The 22,745-nt window shown below is 39.5% G+C and overlaps 1 protein-coding gene across 3 annotated transcripts in view; it reads right to left on the bottom strand.

The window, feature by feature from the left end:
* Positions 1-7,471: 7,471 nt before the first annotated feature.
* MYZAP (myocardial zonula adherens protein) overlaps positions 7,472-22,745 on the bottom strand; it is a 65,276-nt gene continuing 50,002 nt past the window's right edge. For 2 of the 3 annotated variants that reach the window (XM_074838017.1, XM_074838018.1), the window contains one exon: positions 18,155-21,874. In XM_074838017.1, coding sequence (XP_074694118.1) covers positions 21,769-21,874 — 106 coding nt within the window. In that variant the 3' untranslated portion in view covers positions 18,155-21,768. Of the gene's footprint in view, positions 10,436-11,351; positions 11,575-12,243; positions 12,940-18,154; positions 21,875-22,745 lie in introns of those variants that run through there. The other variant, XM_074838019.1, reaches the window with a different exon arrangement.

Here is a 22,745-nt window from a genome sequence, read left to right as displayed (position 1 = left end):
AAATGGTGCTTTGCTGATTCTCTTTATGCTAAAAGCCAAACACAATTGATAACCCTCAGCAACTACTTGTAAGATACAGAACAGAGCTCCTCTGAACATCTGGGTAATATACTTGACCTGTACTCTGTGTTGCAGGAGGATTCCGATATCCTAAGAACAATACATGCTGCTTGATGGGTTGGTTTTTTGGTTGGGCGTTTTCAGGGGGGTTTGTTTGTTTTTTTAAAACAAAGTGCTATTTATAAAGTAGCAAATTGTAGCTTTACCATCTAATGAAATATTTACTTGATTAACATTTTTCTACATCTTGCTCTTTTTTTTGTTTTTGAAATTTTCTCTGCATATAATGTAGGTATGTGGCACACAAGTACAAAAATCAGCTTGTAATGTATGTACTTGAAGGTTTGTTATCTTTGGATCTCTACAAAACTTTATAATAATTTAGGAAATAAAATACCCAGAGGAATGACTTAACATTTTAAATGTACATATGTCAAGTGTCTCAACAGCCACTAAGTACAAACCTATAAAGTTCACTTCCTCTCTCTACTGCATGGCAGTTTGAGTCAAAGGAGGGGTCAAGGCATACAGCTCGAGCTCTTTTCCCTTTACACAAAGCACAAAAAGAACACATAAAGAGAATTTACATCTGCTACAAATAATTTTAAGTTAATTTTATTACTGTTTTCTATCAGCATTTTTCATTCTTGAGAAAAAGTAATCAGTGTTGGATCAGGGCACAGCTGATAAGTAAGGCAGTTACTCAGATTGTCCCATCCTTTCAGGAAGATCAGAAAACAAAACTGGAAGAGGAAACCAGACCTGTCAATGTATTTCAGATTCAAGATCTGATGAGCAATTTCCATTAAATTCCATGGGAGTTAAGGTAGCCAAACCAGATCCTCAGGTTTTAAACACAAATAGAACAGGAAACAGTGGCTGCCCTGTTAGAGGAGGGTGTGCTGCAGTTATGGCATGGGGCAGCACAGAGAACAAGAGCAGCACATCCTGACTACCCGTTCACCCGCTCAGCACAGTGAACCTGGTCTCTGCAGTCAGTACTTTGTCCAGTGGAGTTTTAAACACCTGCAGATGGGAACCTAACACTCTCCCATAGGGGATCATTCAACAGGTAAGTCCTCTGTTACAAAAGCTTTTGGTTAATAGTCACAATCTACATTTTCTTCTTTGCTTTATCCATTCAGCTTTATTCTCTTTCCTCAAATGCATCTCTCTGAGTAATAAATGTCGAAATAACTTGTCTTCCTCCTCTGTGTTCCTATAACAATGAATAGATTACACTGTCTGAACTATAACACTACAAATTTCCAGTGCATAGTTTTTGCAATAAGGAATTAGGTGTTCTAATAAATACAAGGTTAAAACTAGGGGAAATTAATTACCAAGCTATAGATCAATGAGCAAGAGGTAAAACTGCTGAAGAGATGCTCTTATTAGATTATCAGACTCAAGACTGATTTATAGCTTTCATTGTGCTTCCTTATCCATCATTTTTATAGTACACAGAAAGGGTTACAAAGCACAAATTGTCTTTTTTTAATTAACGTTGAAGTTTTAGATAGGCTCAAGATCAGGATAACCAGGCTAGGTTTTTTTTTTTTTCCAAAACATGAAAGCAGAAAACATATTTTATTCTTCTGGGAGAGCTGTGACAGAACTGAATAATACAATACTCTTTTCAGCCTGCAGCTTCCTAATGTGCTCACCTATGATTTGTCCAGAAATCACAAGCTCCCCTGCTGAAAAGGCCCTGAGGGTCTTGGTAAAAAGCAAGCTGCATGAGCCAGTGGTGTACTTGTTCAGTCTGGAGAAGGGGAGACTTCAAGGGGATTGAACAGCAGCCCTCCAGTACCTACAAGGTCATCAATAGGCAGAGCCAGGCATAAGCTGAAACAAGAGTGGTTCAGACTGGGTTTAAAGAAAACCTTCCACCCCACTGCCAGGACAACGGTCATACATACATACCCTGAGAGGTTGTATAGTCTCCATCCTCGGAGGTTTTCAATACCAGACTAGATTAAAGCCCTGAGCGACCTCACCTGGCCTCAGAGCTGACCTTGCTTCGTGCAGGAGGTTGGACAAGAGCACTCCTGAGGCCCCTTCTAACCTGAACTGCCACATGAACCCCAGCCTGACTTGGGACACAACAATTTTGACAGCTAGCATATAAGGGATTTTCTGAATTGTACTCAAACACAATTCCACCTCTGAAAGGGATGATGACCTGTAGGTCCGGCTAACACAGCAGTTCCCTGAAACTTTCTTAACCTGTTGGTATAGCATAACTCAACCAGTGGCTCAACAACATTGGCAGCCAGCTTACACTAATGCTCCTGCTAGTAACAGCCAAGGTAGGAAACTGTAGGAACATGTGCTGATGTTGACAGCCTGGGCTGTGAGGAAGCATAAATTAAACTGAAAGCGGCAATGAAGATTACTAAAGCCTGAATACTCTTCAGAAGAATCCCTCAGCTTGTCCAGGGCCCCTGGCAACAAAGACAGAGATCACCTCAAAATAAAAATAATTTTAAAATAAGCACAAATGTAGTCATTTTAATATAGTGTGTAAATAACTCTTCAAACTCAGAGACATGATTAATTCCTTCTGAAATAAGTGATTTGGCAATTACAGCCCACACTAGAGGCTTTTCTAAGGAATACAAAAGTTGCACAAAAACTGAGCACGCTTTTACTAGCCATTCCCTCATCACAGTTGTAATAGCAGGATCAGATGTGGATTTCAACCAGTGTTTCTTTCAGTCTTGTAGCTTCATTGCTACCTCTTTTAAATAGTTTGGTACGTATAAACATCTCTTCACTGTCTGTAAGGCATACCACATTCTTAGCGCTATCACATTACGAAAAAAAATATAAGGAAAGAATCTTTTAAAATATTGAGAATAACTTTTAAAAATTATTATTTATAATTTTCTTTTCAGGACAATTTAAGTGGTTACCATAGCTGGAATGAATTACAGTACACTGCCAGGATTTTCAGAAAAGGCCATTCCACCCCAGGAAAAGTTCAGTTGCATTCTGTTTTAATGGCTCTTGGCAAGCTTGCACTATTGTTTTGTACAAACAGGAGTAAATTTGATATAAATAAAAAATGGAACTTTATGTGAATGAAGCAAACATCAAATTCCTTAATCTTCAAAAGAAATTCTATCCCTGAATAATTAACTATGATATATTTATAAAACTAGAATAATTGAAAACAGAATTCTAAGTTGATTCATGTGGACTGCGCTGAAATATTTATTATTGCAAGTCCAGAAGATCTGTCTGGGTTTTGTCACTGGAAATGTCTAAACTCAGTGTCCAGATGTTTATTTAAGTTGCTCCCACATAGTTCTAATGTCAATTACCAGAGGTTATCAGAGAGCATCACTGTGTATCTTCCTTGACTAATATTCTCATTTCTTCTGCATCTTTGATGTTTTCTTTCATTAAAATTCCTGGCTCACAGCCACAAAAATCTGCCGTGCAGGCAAAAAACTGGTCTGCAGACATGACACATGATGATGCCCAATGTCTGCACAAGGATAATATTTATCATCAGCTATCATTTAAGCAGTACTACAATCAGTACAATGCCAATTTAAAGCAGCTCAAAGAAATACAAGTGAAACCAGGGAATAAGCACTTCTAACCAATATGAAATAACTTGGGTCAGTAAAGAAAATATTATCACATATAATAAAGATTTTGTGAATCTGTGTTGGGTTTTTTTTCCCCCTTCAGGAAAAAGCAGGAGGAAAGCCAATGACAAAGTAATTTCACACATAATTACAAATGGAATTGATGGATCTGTAACTCTGGAAACCACAATTACATCGAGACTTTTATAGTAACCAGGAGACAACACAGGCCACTCATAACAGTGACTTAAACAGAAAGAGCTTATCACACAGTCTCTGAAGATGTCCTACTTTCAAATGCAAATAGTTGCTAACACAGCTCTTTTTTTATATATATATATATATATATATATATATATATATATATATATCTGTTGCCCAAAGCCACTTGGTTCATTTGGTTTGTAGAAAAATTCTGGAAGATTTATTTTTAAAGATTTGTAAGAAAACATAAGAAAATCAATGCTAATTCAATATAAATGGAAGTAGAGATATAAAATGGCTGAAGAAAATAGTGTCAATGCCACTTCATGTTCTCATGTTAGTACCCAGGTACTAACACTGGGTTCCCCTCTTGGTGAGGAACGTTACCTATTCTAGTTCTAATTGATCAGCAAGAGACAGACACCTTGCAACTTCAATGGGTAATGGTCTAAATGACTTGGAAATGTAAATCTCATTGATTATATAATTTGCTTCTCTCCTGACATTGTCAGTTTGGGAAGGTTTATCCACCTACCAGAAAAAGCCCTAACAGCTAAGCGTTCAGCCTTGCTGAGAGTCATTCTCCCTTACTGAGATCTTCTACAAATGGTGTCACTGCACCTCCAGATTCAGTTGTGATTCTGTGTGTGCAGTAAAAAAAATCCCATAGCTTCTTGAAGAATCACAAGTTGTGTCACAGAATTTGGGCTCATTGCAGCCCAAGTTGCATGCAGCCTCCGTGCACTGGGAGGGCAGTGCAGGTGATAGCTTCAATTCAGAGATGGATGCGGGAGACCACGTGCTGTTATAACCAGAGCTACAGTACTCCCACCACTGTCTGACTAATCTCTGAGTAAATTAAATGTATATGTTACCAGCATCAAGTAACAATTGAGAAAACTTTTTTTTTTTTTTTAGAAAAATCAAACAAACAAACAACAAAAGAAGAAAAACATGGACAGAAATTTTGCAACTGAAATTTCTATTCAGGAGAAGTGTACAAAGAGTATGTCCTATCAAGTGCTCAGCTTGAGAGACTCAGCCAAACCTTGGACTGCAACTACTTGCCACATTATATCACTGCCTTGATCTAATAAGCCACTACATTAATACCAGCTGTGTGGATAGAGGGAGGAAGTATGAGTATGTTCATTAAGCATTATGGCCCCTCTTATCTCCCCCATGACTTCAGTGGAGATTCATGCATGATGCAATTATGGTCCCCAATATCAAATCTGAAAGAAAAGCAATGAGGGTGTCAGTACAAATTCTTACAAATTTCTCTGTCAAGAAACCTCTCTTATACTTACTGCTGGAGGACACATTTACTTAGATGATTAAAAATGAAATACTTAGTTCAATGACTCTAGCAAGCTGAAAATCAATTTGCTTCCCACACACATTTCACTGTGCTCATTTGTGTCATCTCCTCACATTCAGTAATTGGTTCACAACTCTTATTCACAAATTCCCTTGCACAAAGAGATTAAACAAAACACAGAGCCAATGTCCCAGTTCAACAGAGCACTTGCACATAAACGTTCCTAGAGGAATCAAGCTTTGACTTCAATACATGCTTTCATGCTTCACCAAATCAAGGGCCAATTTAATAAAATCTTAATAACCAAATGATCAAAACAGTTGCTTTAAACAAGAGATGACTAAATGCCTCTAAAGCTTTGCATACATATAGAATAATAATTACAGTATTTACAAAGGAGTCAAATGGAGTTAAGCACTCATATCCCACGGAAAGTCAATGTGAATGTAAAATGTTTGGACTACAGTCAGCTAACATTTGCCTGCCATGATGTCAGCAGTGACACAGCACTGCAGAAGTATGAGAAGAAAACACAATCGTTAGCTTACTGAAAAAGAAAAAAATACCACAGCAAAATAAATGTTGTTTTCACACAGCTGTCTTTTCTACTTCCCTTTCCCTCCCAGAACGTGGGAGTTCACAACCTAAAAACAAACATTAGGAAACCAGGAAATCTCAGTGGTGATCTCCACGCATACCACCATAAGAGCAGTAGACTTGCAACAAAACATGAACCACAAAACTCAGGAAAAATACAGTTCAGTTTGCACCTCCCTGGAACAAGACCACACCATGCAAGACCTACTCCCTGAAAAATTTGTCCTTACAAAACACTTTTGAAAAATTACACTTCCTTCTTATACCGCTCTGAAAGATAAGCAAGGTTGGCAAAGCAGAGAAAAGCCACCTCTTCCATCAGCAGAGTCTACAGAGTAGGACACAGCTTCTTCCTACACAGGACTCCCATACCCTGTCCCCTTTATGCCATTCATTTGATATAAAAGGCCAAGAATTCATTGCAATTCCCCGGTCCACGGATACTCCTTGCAGGCGCTAAAGGCAGAGGATGAGCCAGATGCCACTCAAACGAGGCCAAAAATGTTCTGAATGGGGTCCCACTACAGATCATTTTCACCGGCCAAACCCAGCATGGTACACAACTGAGATTACAGTCAGCCTCCTGGATCCAGGAGACTGGCTCTGTAAGGGACCTGCACAAAACAACCAGCCAGCCAGATCTCCACCTACAACTCAGGCTAGTCAGGTCCTACCTCCTCCACGAGACTGTTAAAGGCTGCCAGCTTGTGGTGTGTCTGCGATACGGGAATTATCTGCGAGTTCCATACAGAAACGCCCAAACTACTGCCTGGGGCTGTCATGGAGCATGACCAGCTTCTGCCATGGCTTCCCGATGAAGTTTCAATTCATCATTCTGTAGAATCTGGATATTCTTTTCCCTGACTCCTGGTACTACATCCCTGTGGCAGGTTCAGAATCCACTGCACAGAGCCATGGTTTTCAAATTCTCTCAAATTGCAGGCCCCATTTCCTCCACATGGGAACTTGCAGCTTACTGTTACAGACCTTTTTTTAATCGCATGGCCCTTAGAAGCAGTCCACAAGCCTGCAAGAACTGCTACAGTTCTACTAACAGAACTGCTGACCTGTCAGCTAGGTCTAACTCTAAAAATCAGGAAAAGCTTATGCATCTTTTCTACCCTTAGTTACTCTTATAGTCCCTCAAAATAATTAAGTATGGCAGCATTTAGGTCCTTGTTCTTTCAAATGTTATTTCCCAAATAACATTAACTTTTAGGCTGCTAAATCCTCTAGATCATGTTATCACCACAGCTGGCATACCAGATTGCATGTTCTCTCCCTCAAGAAATGTTACAGCTGTGAACAGAAGCTCTATTATAGTGCTTTTATTCTGTGCAGTTTGGAGATCAGCTACTCCTAACAGTGAGAAAATCAAGGGACTACAGCTGGTGCTGCACAGATACCTGCCTCACATGCTCTATAGCTCTTAGACTTGCAGCACACCATTTAAGATCTGTCTCTGTGCCATCTTTCAGACCTGCACAACTGTCCAGCTTTAGGTCGTACAGATCTTTTCTCATCCATTTGCATTCCCAAAAGTTTTCTTTCTCTATACAGTAATTGTCTCTTAACTCCGTCTCCAGTGCTTCCCTTGTGGAACACTGAAGCAAAAGGTTCTGGTTTTCCCTAAAATTTGGCTGCAAACTTTACATGGTCAAAACAAAGCATTATGCACATGAGGAACTTCAGAAACATATTACCAATTCTTTATTTTCTACTGGGTTAACAGCCCACTCCAATAAAACAATCCACTCCCCAAAATTAGAGCAAGCTCCTCAATTCTGTGTACATTTTGAAATGTTCTGGAACTGGAGAACAGTGAAATACACAACAGCAATACCATAGTCGATCAGAAACTTAATTCAGTATGACTAAACCATTCCATGATTCATCCTCTTATTCTCTAACCTTTTACAAACATCTGGATTGCACATCCTCCTTAACATGGGACTCTTGCTTTCTCATCACTCACAAAATCTTAATTCAAAGTACATACCTGTGCTCAGAACCTAGGACCAACAACCCCCTATGAAAACTTCCAGGTTTTGCAGTGGTACAAACCCTTTAGCATTAACTTAAAATTCATACCTTAAGCTTGGTTTTGTATTCATGCAGCGCACTCTTCCACAAGGACTTTTAGCACAAAAAAGCCAGCATGGAAGAACCACACACAGTAAAAAGGTGTGACAGCACAGTCAGTACAGGGACAAGGATGATGATATTAGCAAGGGGGAGGAGATGCAAACAGGCTGCAAGTGGTAACTTGTGCTTCATGCAACAGCAAAGGGAAAGCCAATACACTTCTGGGGCCTGTTGTCCTTATGCAGTACAACAGACCAAAATAATGGGAGGACTGATGCCAGGACCCAGCTGGATGAGCAGGTGGCAGCATAGACAACAGTGATTTGAGAGATGAACTGCATCCACAAGAGCATTCCACTGGCCTGTGGAGTCAGAGCCACACACTGCAGGAAGATGCTGAGGGCAGAAATACATACAACTGAGGATCAGATGGGTCATCAACATCAATGCTGAGGGACAAATGTGAACGACTGAAAACGTGCCAAAAAATAATGCTGACAAAGACGTGATGGTGAGAAGCTGGGAGGATGAAGCAAGAGCACAGAAAAGAGAAAAAAAAACAGGAAAAGGAGGTAAAGACACTATAAGGCCTGGAAGTAGCAAATACCTGCACAGTCTGAAACCAAAATCAGAAATAAGGAAGGAAAGCCTCAGCAGGAGGCTCTCACAGCTGTGACAAAACCACAAAGACGTTCAGGTCACTGCAAGATATTCAAGTGACTAAAGTATGTAGAAGGTGCCAGGGTGCACAGCTGATGCACTGCTGGTATTTAGATGGGAGTTACAGAAAGCAATAGAAGATAGCAATGGCAGGAGCATGCATGACATGGCAGAAGTTAAATGCAGCAATATGTCACATGAAAGGGAATGGGTGGTGCAGAGATGCAGAATATGAACTTGCTTTAGTGACAGGAAATAAGTCTTATAAGGAAAAGGGAAGAGCAGACAGCTGATGAGAAGCCAATGAAACAAGAACAAGAAACCTGTGAGATGAAATGGTACAGGAAAAGAGGCACCACAGATGAGCAACATGACCTAGTCAAAAAATACCACATATTGGCTTAGCAGCAGTTCCACATCAAACTGCACTGCCAGGGTATGGACTGTGCCACAGGCCCTGCCTGGGAGAGCTCAGGGAGCATCTGCGACAGTTACTGCCTGCTAGTAAAGTGCTGTATGCACTCAAGAAGTGGCAGAGACTTTCATACCCCATTTCTAGATGGTAGGTATCGTGGAGCTTTTTGAATGACTCGTATCTGGAGCACCCTTGGTTTCCAGAGACACCATTTCTACAGGAATACATACACATCCAGGGAGAGCTGTGCACACACTGCTGCCCTGCACACACGGCTGCTGCAGTGACTTGACTATGCAAGGACTCTCTCAGGTTTGTTTTTCAGAACTGAACTCATACTAGGCTTGGAATATCCTAGTCAACAGTGGAATATATCATTGTGAAAGACTCAGGTATGTTCCTTATCTTTCAAAATTCGTATTAAAAGGCAGAAAATGTTATTGTAAGGAAGATTTTTTTATCTTCAAAGAACAGCTAAAACTTCAAAATACACAGAACATTTTCTCCAAGAAAACTGGAGGGTGGATCTCTTAATTTACAGTATCAGACCATGAAAAAATAGTATTCCAAAGTATGATAGCAGTGTACAAAAGTATGGAAAAACACCAAGATCTTTAATAAAAATATTAAAGTCTTCAGAATAACTTGATCTCTTGATGTGCTTTGCAGTAATAAACAAAAATGAAACAGCAGAGTCCCTTAAAGCCCAAACAGAATTTGAGTTACAAAATAACTCGAAATTCTTACCTATTTACAACATAAGGGCAGAAAGTGTTATTTTAAGGTGCTGGCACAGAAACAAGTTCTCATGTGATAAGAAGCTAACTTACAGTCCAACTATCATGTATTTATTGTAGCAATCTGGACACGTATTTTCACCATATGGTAAAAGCAAGATAATCTTAAATAGATAAAAGAAGTATCTCACATCTATACAAAAGCTTTCATACCTGCGAGCAGTTCACGGGCACCTTAGCTTACTTTATGGACATGTGTGCTGATGCCCTTTGCAATCACGTTTCTGTGCAGAAGAAACCTTTTCTTGTAGATGACTCATCATAGCCTACAAAAGCGTATTGAAGAGCTCACTGTGATGTAGCTGAAAACTATGGGGCATTCCATAAGAATTAACTGCCCCAAGTGCTCAAAAAGCAGTTCCCAAATCACACCGGGGTTACCACTTAATAACACTTATGTTTACAAGGTTTATATTGAACCCTTCCCATAGCTGTAATGTTAAAATTTTAAGAAAAAAATGACTAGATCAAGCATTCTCAAATCCAGGTTTGGGTTTTAAGAAGTACTGCATAAAGATCCGTTATGTGGCTCCTCCTCAGACATCCCTTCTTGAATTCAGTCCTCTGCTGAAAAATAATCTTCATCTCTCACTTCTCTGTATTGCATTGAGGCCTCCCCCTCTGGTTCAAACCTGAGCATTTTTATATTCAATCTCTCTGCAAGCTTCTGTGCTGCCAGCTTGGCTTGCATTTCCTATATAAAAGGTAAAAAAAAAGAAAAGACACAAGTTAGAAAAAGTGTTCATTTGTCATTTTTATCCTGGTCCTGAAAAAACTGAAGTATGAACTTGACATAATAATATCAGTAATTCCAGAGTGGGTTTCTTTTCACACTTACACATAACTGTGCTACTAAAATTTGAAGACCTTTTCACAAGAGTTGAAATTCCCCACGTGTCAGTCCTCACCTGTGATACACTAATGTCTGCTTTAACAGAACAAAATCACTCGACATGTGCACAGTAACCATGCAGCAATAGCAATACTTGTCATTCAGCAACACCAGCAAGAGATGTCTCCATTTTCCAAATAAATTACTTCCCTTAAAGCGTCAAGATGACTAAATTAGCAAGTGCTTTTAAAACAATAAGCAGCAACAAACACATTTGTGTTAGCATCTAATTTAAACATTAGCTTGGCACTACCTGGAAAATCAAAATCCATTACAACAGAATTTCAAGAACCTCAGAACTCAGATTCTTCAGGCACAGCATAAATAAAGGCAAATGCAGACACTTGCATGTTTTAAGAATAACAAATATGGCTAGGCCTTCATTTATGCAAGGGCCAAAACCTCTTTAAGGACTAACAGGCAAGGTACACATTTAAATTTCTAGTCAGTGATGAAGTGAGTGCAATGAGGTTAGAATATCAACGCATAAAGAATAACACTAGATTTTGTTTAATGCAGGAATAACAGTTTCAGAAAGGATTAATACGTTATTATATCATTAAAAGAATCAAATACAAGAAAAAGTGTCTTTCCTCAAAGTCTGCCCATCTTAATTTCACCATCAAATTCATCAGTATGAAAAGACCCCTTCATGCTTTCTTTTTTAGGAGTGATCCCAATTATATAATACTTTTCAGACCAAACTGTAAATTCGTACCTCATAAGCTTCTTTTTGCTGTATCTGAATGGCTATGGATTCCTCTATGGACAATAGCTTAGCAGGGGAATGGTGAAGTGGTGGCAGCCGAGCTGCTGTGATGTCATTCAAATGTTTCTTATCTCTAAGTCGTCTTTCTTCAGCAGTAATTGGAGAACCAAATCCCCCAGGTGATTGACTGGATGAGGAACCATGCGATGATCCACTCTGGTCTCCTGATAATCTGGAAGAGATAAAAGTTGTGACCCAAATTTGCAGCACAAATTTTAACAACTCCAGTTCCAAAATTTGTTATTTTCAACAAGCAAAATCTGAAAAGAAATATGAAGTGTTATGACACCATAAACAAATAAAAAATAAGCAGCACTCAGAAAAACTACAAAGATTTCTCTACAGAGAGACAATATCACAAGTTACTCCTGATAGTGAACAAAAGCCATATGCCAATTAATTAGCAAGCACGCAACAGCAATGCTTTGGGAGTCACACAAAGCATAAACTGCTACTGCTACCGGTACAGACAACGCGAATTGTAATTTCTCTAGAGGTGCAGGAAAAGCAACACGTTACCTTCTATTAAAGTTCTACAAGTTCTAGATCTGATCCACAAGAAAGTTTTGCCAATTGCTTAATAGTTTTGTAGCTTAAGCTGTAAAACTCTATGAAGATTCATGACAATTGTTTCAAATGAGTGGAATTAGACCACTGCTCAACACTGAGATTCTGTGGCACTTAATGCTAAAGAGCCAACATATTAACCTTGCATGTTGTATGACTTTAAATCTCTTTCATCATCACAGGAAAATAAATCCACCATGCTTGTTCTTTACCACTTTCAATTTTATACCAGTCAATTATTTCACAAAAGGTTTTTCCCTTCTATAATACTTACACATTTGTTTTAAATTTGCTTTTTTTTACAACTGGGTTCTTGGCTCTAGACTCCAGAACTTCAATATAATGTGGTGTCTTGGGGTGCAGGCTTCCAAAGATACTGCCCTTATGTTTAGCCACATTCTGCTCTTTTTCCAATACTTCTTCACCATTATCGCCATCTACAATCGTAACTTTCTGAAAGGCGTCAACCAACACATCTTTACTGTTGTCCAAAGCACCTGTAGTTTCTGTACCATTCTCAGTATTGCTCCGAAATACCTGCTGATCATTTTTCAGATGACTGCTCACAGCTGACTTGGAGATGACTTCACAAAACAGATTCTGTTCTTTTGTAACAGTCTTTACTTTATCATTTTTCCTCCGAGTCCTTTGATTTTCCAGAGCTGTATTTGTGGCATCTTGCTCAATAGATTCTGCCTCCTGCTGCTGGCAAGAAATCTCAGAAACTTCTTTAATATTAGAGTTTTCATTGAAGACTGAAGAATCTTCACAGTTTAGCATGTCCTCATTCAGGATAACTCGCTGTTTGCTTGTATTCATCTCCTCCTGTTTCACCTGAAACTTCAACCTGACAGCAGATAACAGCTCAGCTGTCCTTGCTAATTCTTCCTCTTGTAAAATAGCAAGCTTCAGCTTTTCAGCAAAATCTGATATCTTCTTACCCTTATCTGGAAGCCTAGCAACGAATTTCCTAAGACAAAAAAATTAAATTATTTGACAGGGTATAAACAATCTTATTTCAATCTGAGATACAGAACTGTTTTATTAAAATAGTTAGTTAGTGTGGCAGGTTTCTTATTCCAACAGTAAGTTCCTTATTTACATACTAGATTTCTGACAAGTGGTAAGATGCAAAGCACTCACAGCCTCAGATGTATACTGTGATAAAGCAACTATTACATTTTTTTCTGTTCAGAGACATAACTGCTGCTCTAACAAGCGCAGTGTGCAAATATCATTTAGTATTTTCTGCAAAGTGGAGTACACAGATTTTTCTGTCCGTATTCACAGAAAAAAGCATTCAGTTGTCTCTGGGAATGCCCATCTGTGGGTGTAATTTGAAGGACATCCCCGGCTGTGACCTCGACAGCCCGCAGAGGAAGGCGTTGCGCGGTCCCACGGCCTAACGCAGCAGCAGAGAAGCTACAGCAAGGCCGGGCGCGGACAGGGCCCACGAGGAAGCGCTGAGGGGCGGCAGCCCCGCGGCTCCAGAGAGCGCCGCTGCTGCGGCAAAACCTGGAAGCCCCTGCGACGTCCAGGAAGCTTCATGGGCCCCCGAAAGGAGTTAAACGAGAAGAAGAGGTTTATCCTCTGCCACCTTCGCGCCGACAGGAGACCTGACCCGCTTCCCGGCGCCCGCGCTCCGCCTCTCCTCACCGGTCCGCCAGCAGCCGCTCCTGCCGCGTCAGCATCTCCCGCAGCTCGGCGAGGCTCCGGCCCCGCAGGCTGGCCCCCCCGCCCGCCGCTGCCATGCCGCCCCGCGCCGCCTGTCACCGGGGCAGCCGCCCAGGCCCCGCGCCAGCGGCGCTTCCGCAGCTCCGCGGAGGCCGCCATCTTACCGGAAGCGACGGCAGCGCGGCAGGGCCAGACTTAGCCGGAACGCCAAGCCGCCACGGCCGCGGCGCGAGGCGAAGGGCCTACCCCTCTCCACGGGAAGGGAGCCGCCCCTTCGAGTAACGGAGGGGAACGGGCGCGGGGACGGGCAGGGGAGCCTAGGGACTCGTTTGATACATTCACACAAGCCTAAAATAACGTCAGACATTGGTTTTCTGGCCGCCCCAGCAGTGGCTGTGTAGGCGGCGAGGAACAGACGCGGCCTCCCCGTGGGGGGTTCAGGGCTGTGGCACTTTGACCGCAGCGCTCCGGCCAGCGTCAGCCCTTGTGTCACAAAATCCTGATTTTAGAAATTGACTTAGGATTCAAGAAACACATTTCACAGTAGCTCGGGTGTGAGAAGTTGGGGAGTGCTGAGGCAGTTTGCTGTTCCTGAACTCTGCACTCCTGGTATACTCAAAAAGCTGCAAAAGCTTAAATGTGTCTTATATTAATTTTTTTGCATTTTCATTGACAAAAGCCATGCCGTTTCCATGTGTTTGAGTAGCCTTTAGCAGAGTATCAAGTCCTATTTAGGACTCAAGGTTTACTTTTCAGATGGGTAAAGTTTTCTTTACATGGCATTTATTTTTTAACATGTTTATGTATGATACAGAGACTGACTATGGAAATTCAGACTGTGGTATAACGTTGCCTGCCTACCCCAAGCTTTCCTAACTGATACAGTGCTATGAACTTTAGTAAATCCACTCCATCTAGTAGTAATAAGGTCATTAGCTGAATGGTAGTTCCCAGGTGGCAGATGTCAGCCTTTTAAAGTTGATCCCAGTGGAGGTTTCTTGATCCAAGTAATAGTAAAGAGGCACATTTCTCAGAGATTGTTAAAACAGTTGTTTTATGAACAGGATGAACAGAGGGCCTGCCCCGGAGGGACTGGAGGAGGAAGCGTTTTAAAATGGCTGCCTGGCCCTTTGTTTGCTCAGCTGGCTGGTGAATGGGAAGGCTGAGGGCCAGGGGAAATGAGATTAATCAAGTAGGCAGCTACCCATGGAAAAAAATACCATGATCAGGGTGAGAAAAGCCACGTGAAGTGACTAGTTGAAGAGACCATTTTGCTGTCTGTTATGCACAACCTGGGTTGTCTCCTGTGGAAAGTCCCTAAGGGAGTCTTCCCTGAGACTTCAGGGAAGAGGACATCACTGAGTGTTTCTCACCAGGAGATCACCCACTGTTAAAGGACCCAAATTCTCTGAACTGCTGCCTCTGTATTGCAGCCTCAAGTTATGCCACCTATGTAACATTTGTGCATCTTGCAATAAGGAACACTTCATCTTGCTTTTTAGCTTCCTTCCCCTGTGCAGATTGGGGAAAGTGGGCAGGCTGGGCATGGAAACAGAGCACTGCTTCTGCCTGGATGGACCTGAGAGTCTAGAAGGAACGATCTCATTAGACCAGTGCTTTGCACTTCCATGATAATGGTTCATCTCAGCTCAACTGCTGTTACTACCTGTACAGAAAAGTAATGCTGGTATTTACAGCGGCTTTCAGCTTACGTGCTAAACTGCAGAAGCACAGAAAAACAGAGCAAAAAATGAAGAGAATAAAGTCCTAATAACATGACTGCTGGGAATCACTGATCATCCTGTAACCTCCCCTGGAATACTATTCACCAAGTCTGTATTTGTCCAGGGTCATTGGGAGGGAATATTCTTCATCTTTACAGTTCAGGAGTGTTAAGTTTTGGAACACCATAGTCTGTTTACAAGTAACACACAGTTCCAGGATAATGAACAATATATTCTTGTTTATGGAGAGATGGGCAGCATCTAGACACAATGCACTCTAGATAGTATCAATTTAGATACAAATGTGAAGAAGGAAGAATAGATTTAAGCTTCCTCAGTCAAGGAGCAGAAATATGGAGCACCTGTGGGACTGAGGAAAATGATATACTTAGGCATTGCTTGCCCTGGGGTGAAATACAGGTGTGTTGGAAAATCCTCACTAGCCACACTCTGTGAACATGAGTAACCACCATCCAGCAATACCTACTGCAAGTTTAGTCTTAGGACTTTGCTCTTGCTTTTCTTGGGAGACTGATAGACAGTCACTATGCAGTGCGCAGTCATGTTTTTATCGTCTTCCTGAGCATTCTTGGCCTTTTTGATTAGAGGCTTTATTTTGTATTACTTTCTTGAATATTTTGATCAGCATTCATGTGAGCTAAGTATATAACAAAACTGGGGGGGGTTATTATTTCTTACATAATGGGCTTTCCTATGTTTATCACTTAGGACATTATCTCAAGAGCTATTATTAGATACAGTTTTCAGTCAGTCTGTTTTCTGTCACTAGATATCTAGAGTTAAATATTTATTCTGCCATAGCATAGCTGGAATTACTATGCAATTTAGTATATTTCTACAAGACAAATTATTAGAATGACAATGAAGAAGAAAATCAGGTATACTAACAAAAAAGAATAAACCACATGAAAAAAACAAAGCAAGATGTGACCTGGGAGTATTCATCTTTGTATATAGTATAGCTAAAAAGAAAAGCATTCAAATAACTAAGTAACTTTTCCTAGCATAGATTTTTGAATAGATTACACCAGTTACAAGGAACATTGCAACAGACATTTGTGTTTGAATTTTTAGTATTTCTGTTTTATCAATGCTAGTTACGACTAACCTGATATATTCTAGTCATGTGACATTGGGGGAGATGGCCATGAAGTACAACTGGCTGAATTTTTTCAGGTGGAAAAATCTTCTGTCAGACATATCTGAGTCTGTCCAGAACTGGTATTAAAAGTAAAAATTCCCATTGTCCTTTTCTCCTTTCTTCAACTTTATAAATACATAAATGTTATTTCTTTTCACTAGGAAAAGGGGCAAAAGAGAGTTTAGAATGTAAGTTTTGAGGGGGGAAAAAACTTAGTTTCTCTGCTCCTAGGTGAAAAGATTGAGGGGCAGGAGGAGAGCAATCAAGCCACACATACAAAATAAACCACCCCCAAGATAACAGAAAAAATGGTATATTTGGAATATGGAATTATTTTAATTTCATTTTAAAAAACCAACTTTTTAAATCAGCATGATGCACCTTTGCAATAATTAATTTGTTCTTAATTTAAAGAAAATAACTCCTCCCTTAACCGTATTTCTCTAGAAAAGCCCAAAATACTTTAAAAGCAATCCTACATATGCTTATACCTATCGACATACTGTTTTACATATGGAAAGCAATTGTGAGATTACTGTACTACGACTACACATCACACACACCTTTACAGAATATTGTAACTTCATAAATGTTCCATTCTACGTATTTTCTCTTTAATCCACCAGGTACCTTTTTCTTTTGAAAATCTTCACATACCTTAAATTGTAGGTGGCTCCTATCACCTTGTTTTCTTGTGTTTCTTCCATGTTCTAGTGCTTGAAGTAGGGCTGGAAGGGCCTTAACTCATCAGGTCTCCTAAGCACATTTCTTCTTCTACACATGCAAATAGCCCTAGGTGCTGAATGGGAATGAAAGAAAATGTAAGTGGAATGAAACTCTCAGCATGTATGCCTCCATTCTCTGGAGCAGGGATTTCCTGTACAAAATTACAGACTTAATGTGGAGAAAACTTACTTCTTACCTATTTGCTCATCTGTCCATGTCTAAGAGTCTTCAGATGTCAAAACAAGGATTTAAAGCCTCTCCAAAAAGCATTATTATCCAACTCCCAGAATCCTGTTTTGTAGGTTCAGCCCTGAGCATTGCTGATCTCAACAAGATTTTATGAGGTTCATTTTGACAACCTGTACTGAATACATGTACACAGGGAGGCACTACTCAAGTAAAAAACTTCACATTCTTCAGCAAACCAGGAACACTGTGATTGTCATATTTGCATGACCTCTTATCATTTAGTTGACATGTAGATTGCTCCATTGTGAGAGTCTTAAAGATAAATCTCTGTTATCAGTGAGTGGATATAAACTTTAAAAAAGATGGGCCACAGTCATACCAATCTCATCACACTGAAGCCTGGAGAGCATCATCCCAGCTGTATTCAGATGTTATCTGCGAGATCTGAAGTTGTTGGGTATTTTTGCAAGAGCTGCACTGCCCAGTTCTTGTTTATCCTGTGCAAGTCAATAGTTCTTTATTTCATAAAAGAGTTCATCTACTTTTGTTACTTGGCTTTGAGAAGAGTCTTTAGTCTTTAGCAAGGGAGTGTCTTCCTGTTCTTAAGAGCCTATCTGCCAAAGGAAACACTGCAAGAACATCAGGGCTCCAGGGGAACCGCTTTTGCATTCATACATGTTTTGAACAAATAAGGTTGTGTAGAATAACAGTTTGCAAGGTTTTAATGTACGTTTATTTCTAATGAATGTTGACACAACAGAATAGAAAGTTTAAATACAATATTTATTTGAATTTATCCTTTTCACATCCTACATAGAGGATGTATTAAAAGCATACAACATAACTGCATTATTTATACAGCGTATATGAAAACTGTATCCCAAAATACTTTCCAGAGTAACTGGAATAAATCACAAAAGAATACTTATCATGGTACAAATGTAGTCATACAATTGACTTATATTTAATGCACTTTCTGGGACCTATCTATATGGCTTTTATTCATGTTTATAGAAATGTTACTAGTTTCTAATGTTATAGTACTAATTAACCCAATCTCAAATCGACAAAATTTATACTGAAGTGTTAAGTCTTTTCAGTCAGATTTGTTACTATCTATGCTAATTTACACTGTTGCTGATTTGACTGGAAAGCTCTACATTTACATGTAACACAATTATATAAGTACTCTTCCTTTCCCATTCTTCACTGTTACCAAATTTAGACCACTAGTCCAATCAAATGATAGTCATCCAGCTCACTGCGGGTCAAAATGCTCTTAAAATGTAGCATAGACTTCAATTTGCTTTGGGGAGAAAAATCATATTTCATCAAATAGTCAAGACAATTTACAAAGAAAACTTTTTCAGGAAATATTCTACACCTTGCTAGTGTCTTGGTAGAGTCTTGAGCAGATGATCATAATTTTGCATGTCTCAGTTAAAATACCTTGCAGTACTTTCAGAGGAGATCCTCAGGGGTATATTAAAAGTAGAATGAACTTCCTTTTGAGGTCTGTCTCAAAACAGCATTTTGATACTTCATCCTGCTCTCTCCTACCATTCACTGAACATCTCACAGTCATCAGGTTCTGTTTTCTGAATTCTGGCCAAAAACAGAGGGATAAAGTATTTTTACTTACTTAAACTTGACAGTTAATGTCCTTTACAACAACATGCATTTCCTTTTATCTATAAATACCACCTTCATCCATTCATCTTAAGTTTGAAGGTAACTTTCACAAACAACGGTTCAGAATTAAATTCCTGAAATATAGAGGGACTGTTTGGGCACAAAAAATGCTAAAAGGCATTATGTACTGAACTAAAGCTGCATCCTTAATGGATATTAAAATGGCCAGTTGGGATTAGTGTTTAGTGTCTTGAAAACCAGATACTGTACAAATATTTGCTGTTATCAGCCACTAGAGGGAGATATGATAACACAAGTACAAAGCTTATCGCCGAAATTTGAGTTGGGTCATTACCCATCATCTTTTGGCTTCCTCAACATACACTTTGAATTTAACTATGTTCTCTTTTAGAGTTTCACTTCATGATCTTAGTCGTTCATAACTACTGATCAAATTAACTGTTATTTGGGAACTTTGTTGAGCAAACTCGGTCTCCCAAATTCACTCGAAGCATCAAAACCTCCATCAACAATACTCTGTGCACTGTTAACACTACAGCTTCTCCAAGTGTCAGCTGTTTCCATGTCTTTGGTATTCAGGTACAAGACAATTCCTCTGCATAGTGAGAGGGTGCTTCCTCTGAGGACTGTTTTTAATAGGGAACAGACTTTATTGTCAGGGACCTTCTCTTCAAGCCCTTTCCCACTCTAGAGGTTTTGCACCTCTTCTCTGGGAGAAGCTATTTAAGCAAATGTGTGGTACCAATGCCTGCTTACTAATGTGACAGCTGGAGGGTCTTCTTTGCCCTTTTGATATCTATGAGATCTTTTGCACTCCCTTATCACATGGAAAGTAAACAGTTTCCTTTTAGAGCTATTAAAACTAACGATCTATTTTTTAATTATTCTTTTTAAAAGAAACATTGAGCAGCTGTTGATGTTTGCAACTCCCACACCAGTGAAGATTACAGGCTTCCTTCACACAGCAGATAATTTACCTTTTTGTTAATTGCTTTGATTGCAATTATTTCTTGAATTTTGTGCATAATACAATCCATAATGTTGTGTTTGACTTTTCTAAAAAGAATGACCATTTTAAGTTCTCAGGAACTGAACAAGTCACGAGGGAAAAAATAGCTTATGTGCAAACAGAGGATGATCTGAGCTCAAAAGCTGGAGAAGTTTGAACTTCCCATTTTATATATGCTTTGATCATATCAAGCAATTCATGTTCCTGCAAAATACCTGTACCACATCAAAACATCCTTCAATCCATCCTCTAATACAGGCTTCTTTGCTAGTTAAACATCACAGCTACAGAATAAACAAAGTTCTCTAACAAATTCAGAAACCCATGAAATAATACAGGAATAAGATCTGGATTATGAGGTCAGTATTCTTATTTTAAATACAACTCTACTGAGTATACTTTATTTGAACAGACAGTACTGTATTTAAGAACTTGCATTAGACTGGAGACAAAAGCAATCACTTTGTGAAGCCCTGTGGCAAGGTGAGTACCTCCTGGGATTGACATTCAATGCAGGGACAACATTAATCATACAAAATGCAAGTTGTTTGTTTTCTATAGCAGTTATTGTCATTTAAAAAATGCCCTTCATTCACGTTAACAGAACTACAAGAAAATATTCATAATTCATTTTAGTTCACTAAGACTGGGAGATCAAAACAAGATGTAAAAAAAATACCCTATATATATTTAAATAAGTTTAGTACTAGATGCAGTCATTCCTGCTGGTACTTTGAAGTCAAGGATAAGATTTTAAGTGCTTTGGGAAAAAAAAAAAAAAAAAGTACTCAAAAATCAAAATCCTAATTCAGGATTGCTATTGCTGTAGGAATTGCAGAGACTGCTGCAGCTTGCTGTAGGCAAAATTCTGTTTAATAAAAATTCCTTCCTCTAATGGAAAAGCAAATAGTGACAGGGATTTTCCTACACAATTACTATTGAATGTATCACCAATAATCACTCTATCCCATGACTGAGGAAGTGCAAACCAGCGCCTCAGTCCAACAAAGCAAAATCCATTATAATCTGCTCTATCGCTTACTGTTTTGAGCAACAAACAGGACATTCATCTGCATGCACTGAGAGAACTATTTGAAACAGCTCGATTGCATCCCTCCCTCCCAGCAAAAGAGTGCTGGTTAGGACTGAACTTTTCCCAGGTGAACAGAGCCGTCAGCTATACCAGATCTCTACGACAGGCATGAACAGCCCTCATGCTTTTACACAGACAAAGGTGAAGCTTTCAGACTAATGCCCTCTGCCAGCACAGATTCAGAATCTGCTTCTAGTAGTATTGAAAATAAAATATATTAGAGCTTCATTACACAAACAGAATTATCACAGAACTGAAGAAAAAAAACCCAAACTGTACAGCTATACAAATCCTTCCTTACAGGCATTTGAAATGACACATTGCACTGGACAGCTTCTAAAGAAGCAATATTGACTGCTGTTTCACTCATCCCGCTTCTTCCAGATCCCCCTCACAGTTAATGTCACCAGTAACTTCAGATACGAAATTACTAAAAAGCTGCTTTCAGGATAAATTTAGAAAGACTCCATGCTGCTGCTGTTCTCTATGACTTGATAAAAATTTATCTCATCAAGCTGCAAAGGCGCAAGATATTTGCTTGTATTTGGAAAGCATGTTGACTAGAATGCTCAAGATGTACTGTTCTTTGTGCTAAATTCCAACACTCTCTTGAATGGGGTGTACGTCCTCACTGGCCTTGCACTTTCAGGAGATCTTCCGTTCTCAGTACTTGTGCTGTTCAGGAGACAAGAAAAAGCTCACAGAGTTAATGTCAGAGTATTAGATGGCTGGGCTGGAAATGTCACAGCAATGAACTTGTGCCTTGTTGCTAATATCGACAGGCTAAAATGAAACTATTCAGTGTATTTGATATGTTCCATATTTCTTTTCTATAATGCCACAAAGAATATTTGATAAAAACATGGCAGATACTGACAAGTTTACATGCATCTGCTGGAGCTGGTATTGAATGTCCAGCAATACAGCTACTAGGACTAAGGACCCTGCAACAATAAGGACAGCAATATTACATTTAAGAAAACAATTAATTGTGAAGACTAATTCCATGAAATCTAAACTGCATAGAGGTACATTTCTGTATAGCGATAAATTTCAAAAATAGGAAAAATATCAGATAAATAGGGGCTGTGGTTACATACAGAGGGGTCCCAGAGAGGACCACAAAGATATCTTTCTGTTGGCACCATGAGTGAAAAAATACTGGTTCTGAGGTTTCAAAACTCATGCCATTAAAATATGCTCTAGCCTGAACACTGAAATTAGTGTATTTTTAAATTGGAAAGGAAATTTGTTTGTATTGCAGCTTGCTGATTTCATATGCTAATTTACATTCCTCAAACTAAATGATTCAATTTGCAGGGCAGTTAATATGAACAAGTTTACTTGTTGGTAGTAAAAGTTCTGTGTAGCGCTCCTCCTTACCTTACTATTTTGGTTTCTGTTTTGCCCTTCCCTGTGTGACTTGTTGGGGGGAAGATTCAAGTGCAAGTCCATAGCCTTGTTGCCAGGGCTCAGTGCAACCCTGTTGCCATGTTCAGGAGGAGAAGGGCGTGCACGATACCTGGATCTTTACAAAGCCAGCAGA

This window comes from Strix aluco, chromosome 12, assembly GCF_031877795.1.
Source record: "Strix aluco isolate bStrAlu1 chromosome 12, bStrAlu1.hap1, whole genome shotgun sequence".
NCBI lineage: Eukaryota > Metazoa > Chordata > Aves > Strigiformes > Strigidae > Strix > Strix aluco.
This window is presented reverse-complemented; position numbering and strand designations above follow the sequence as displayed.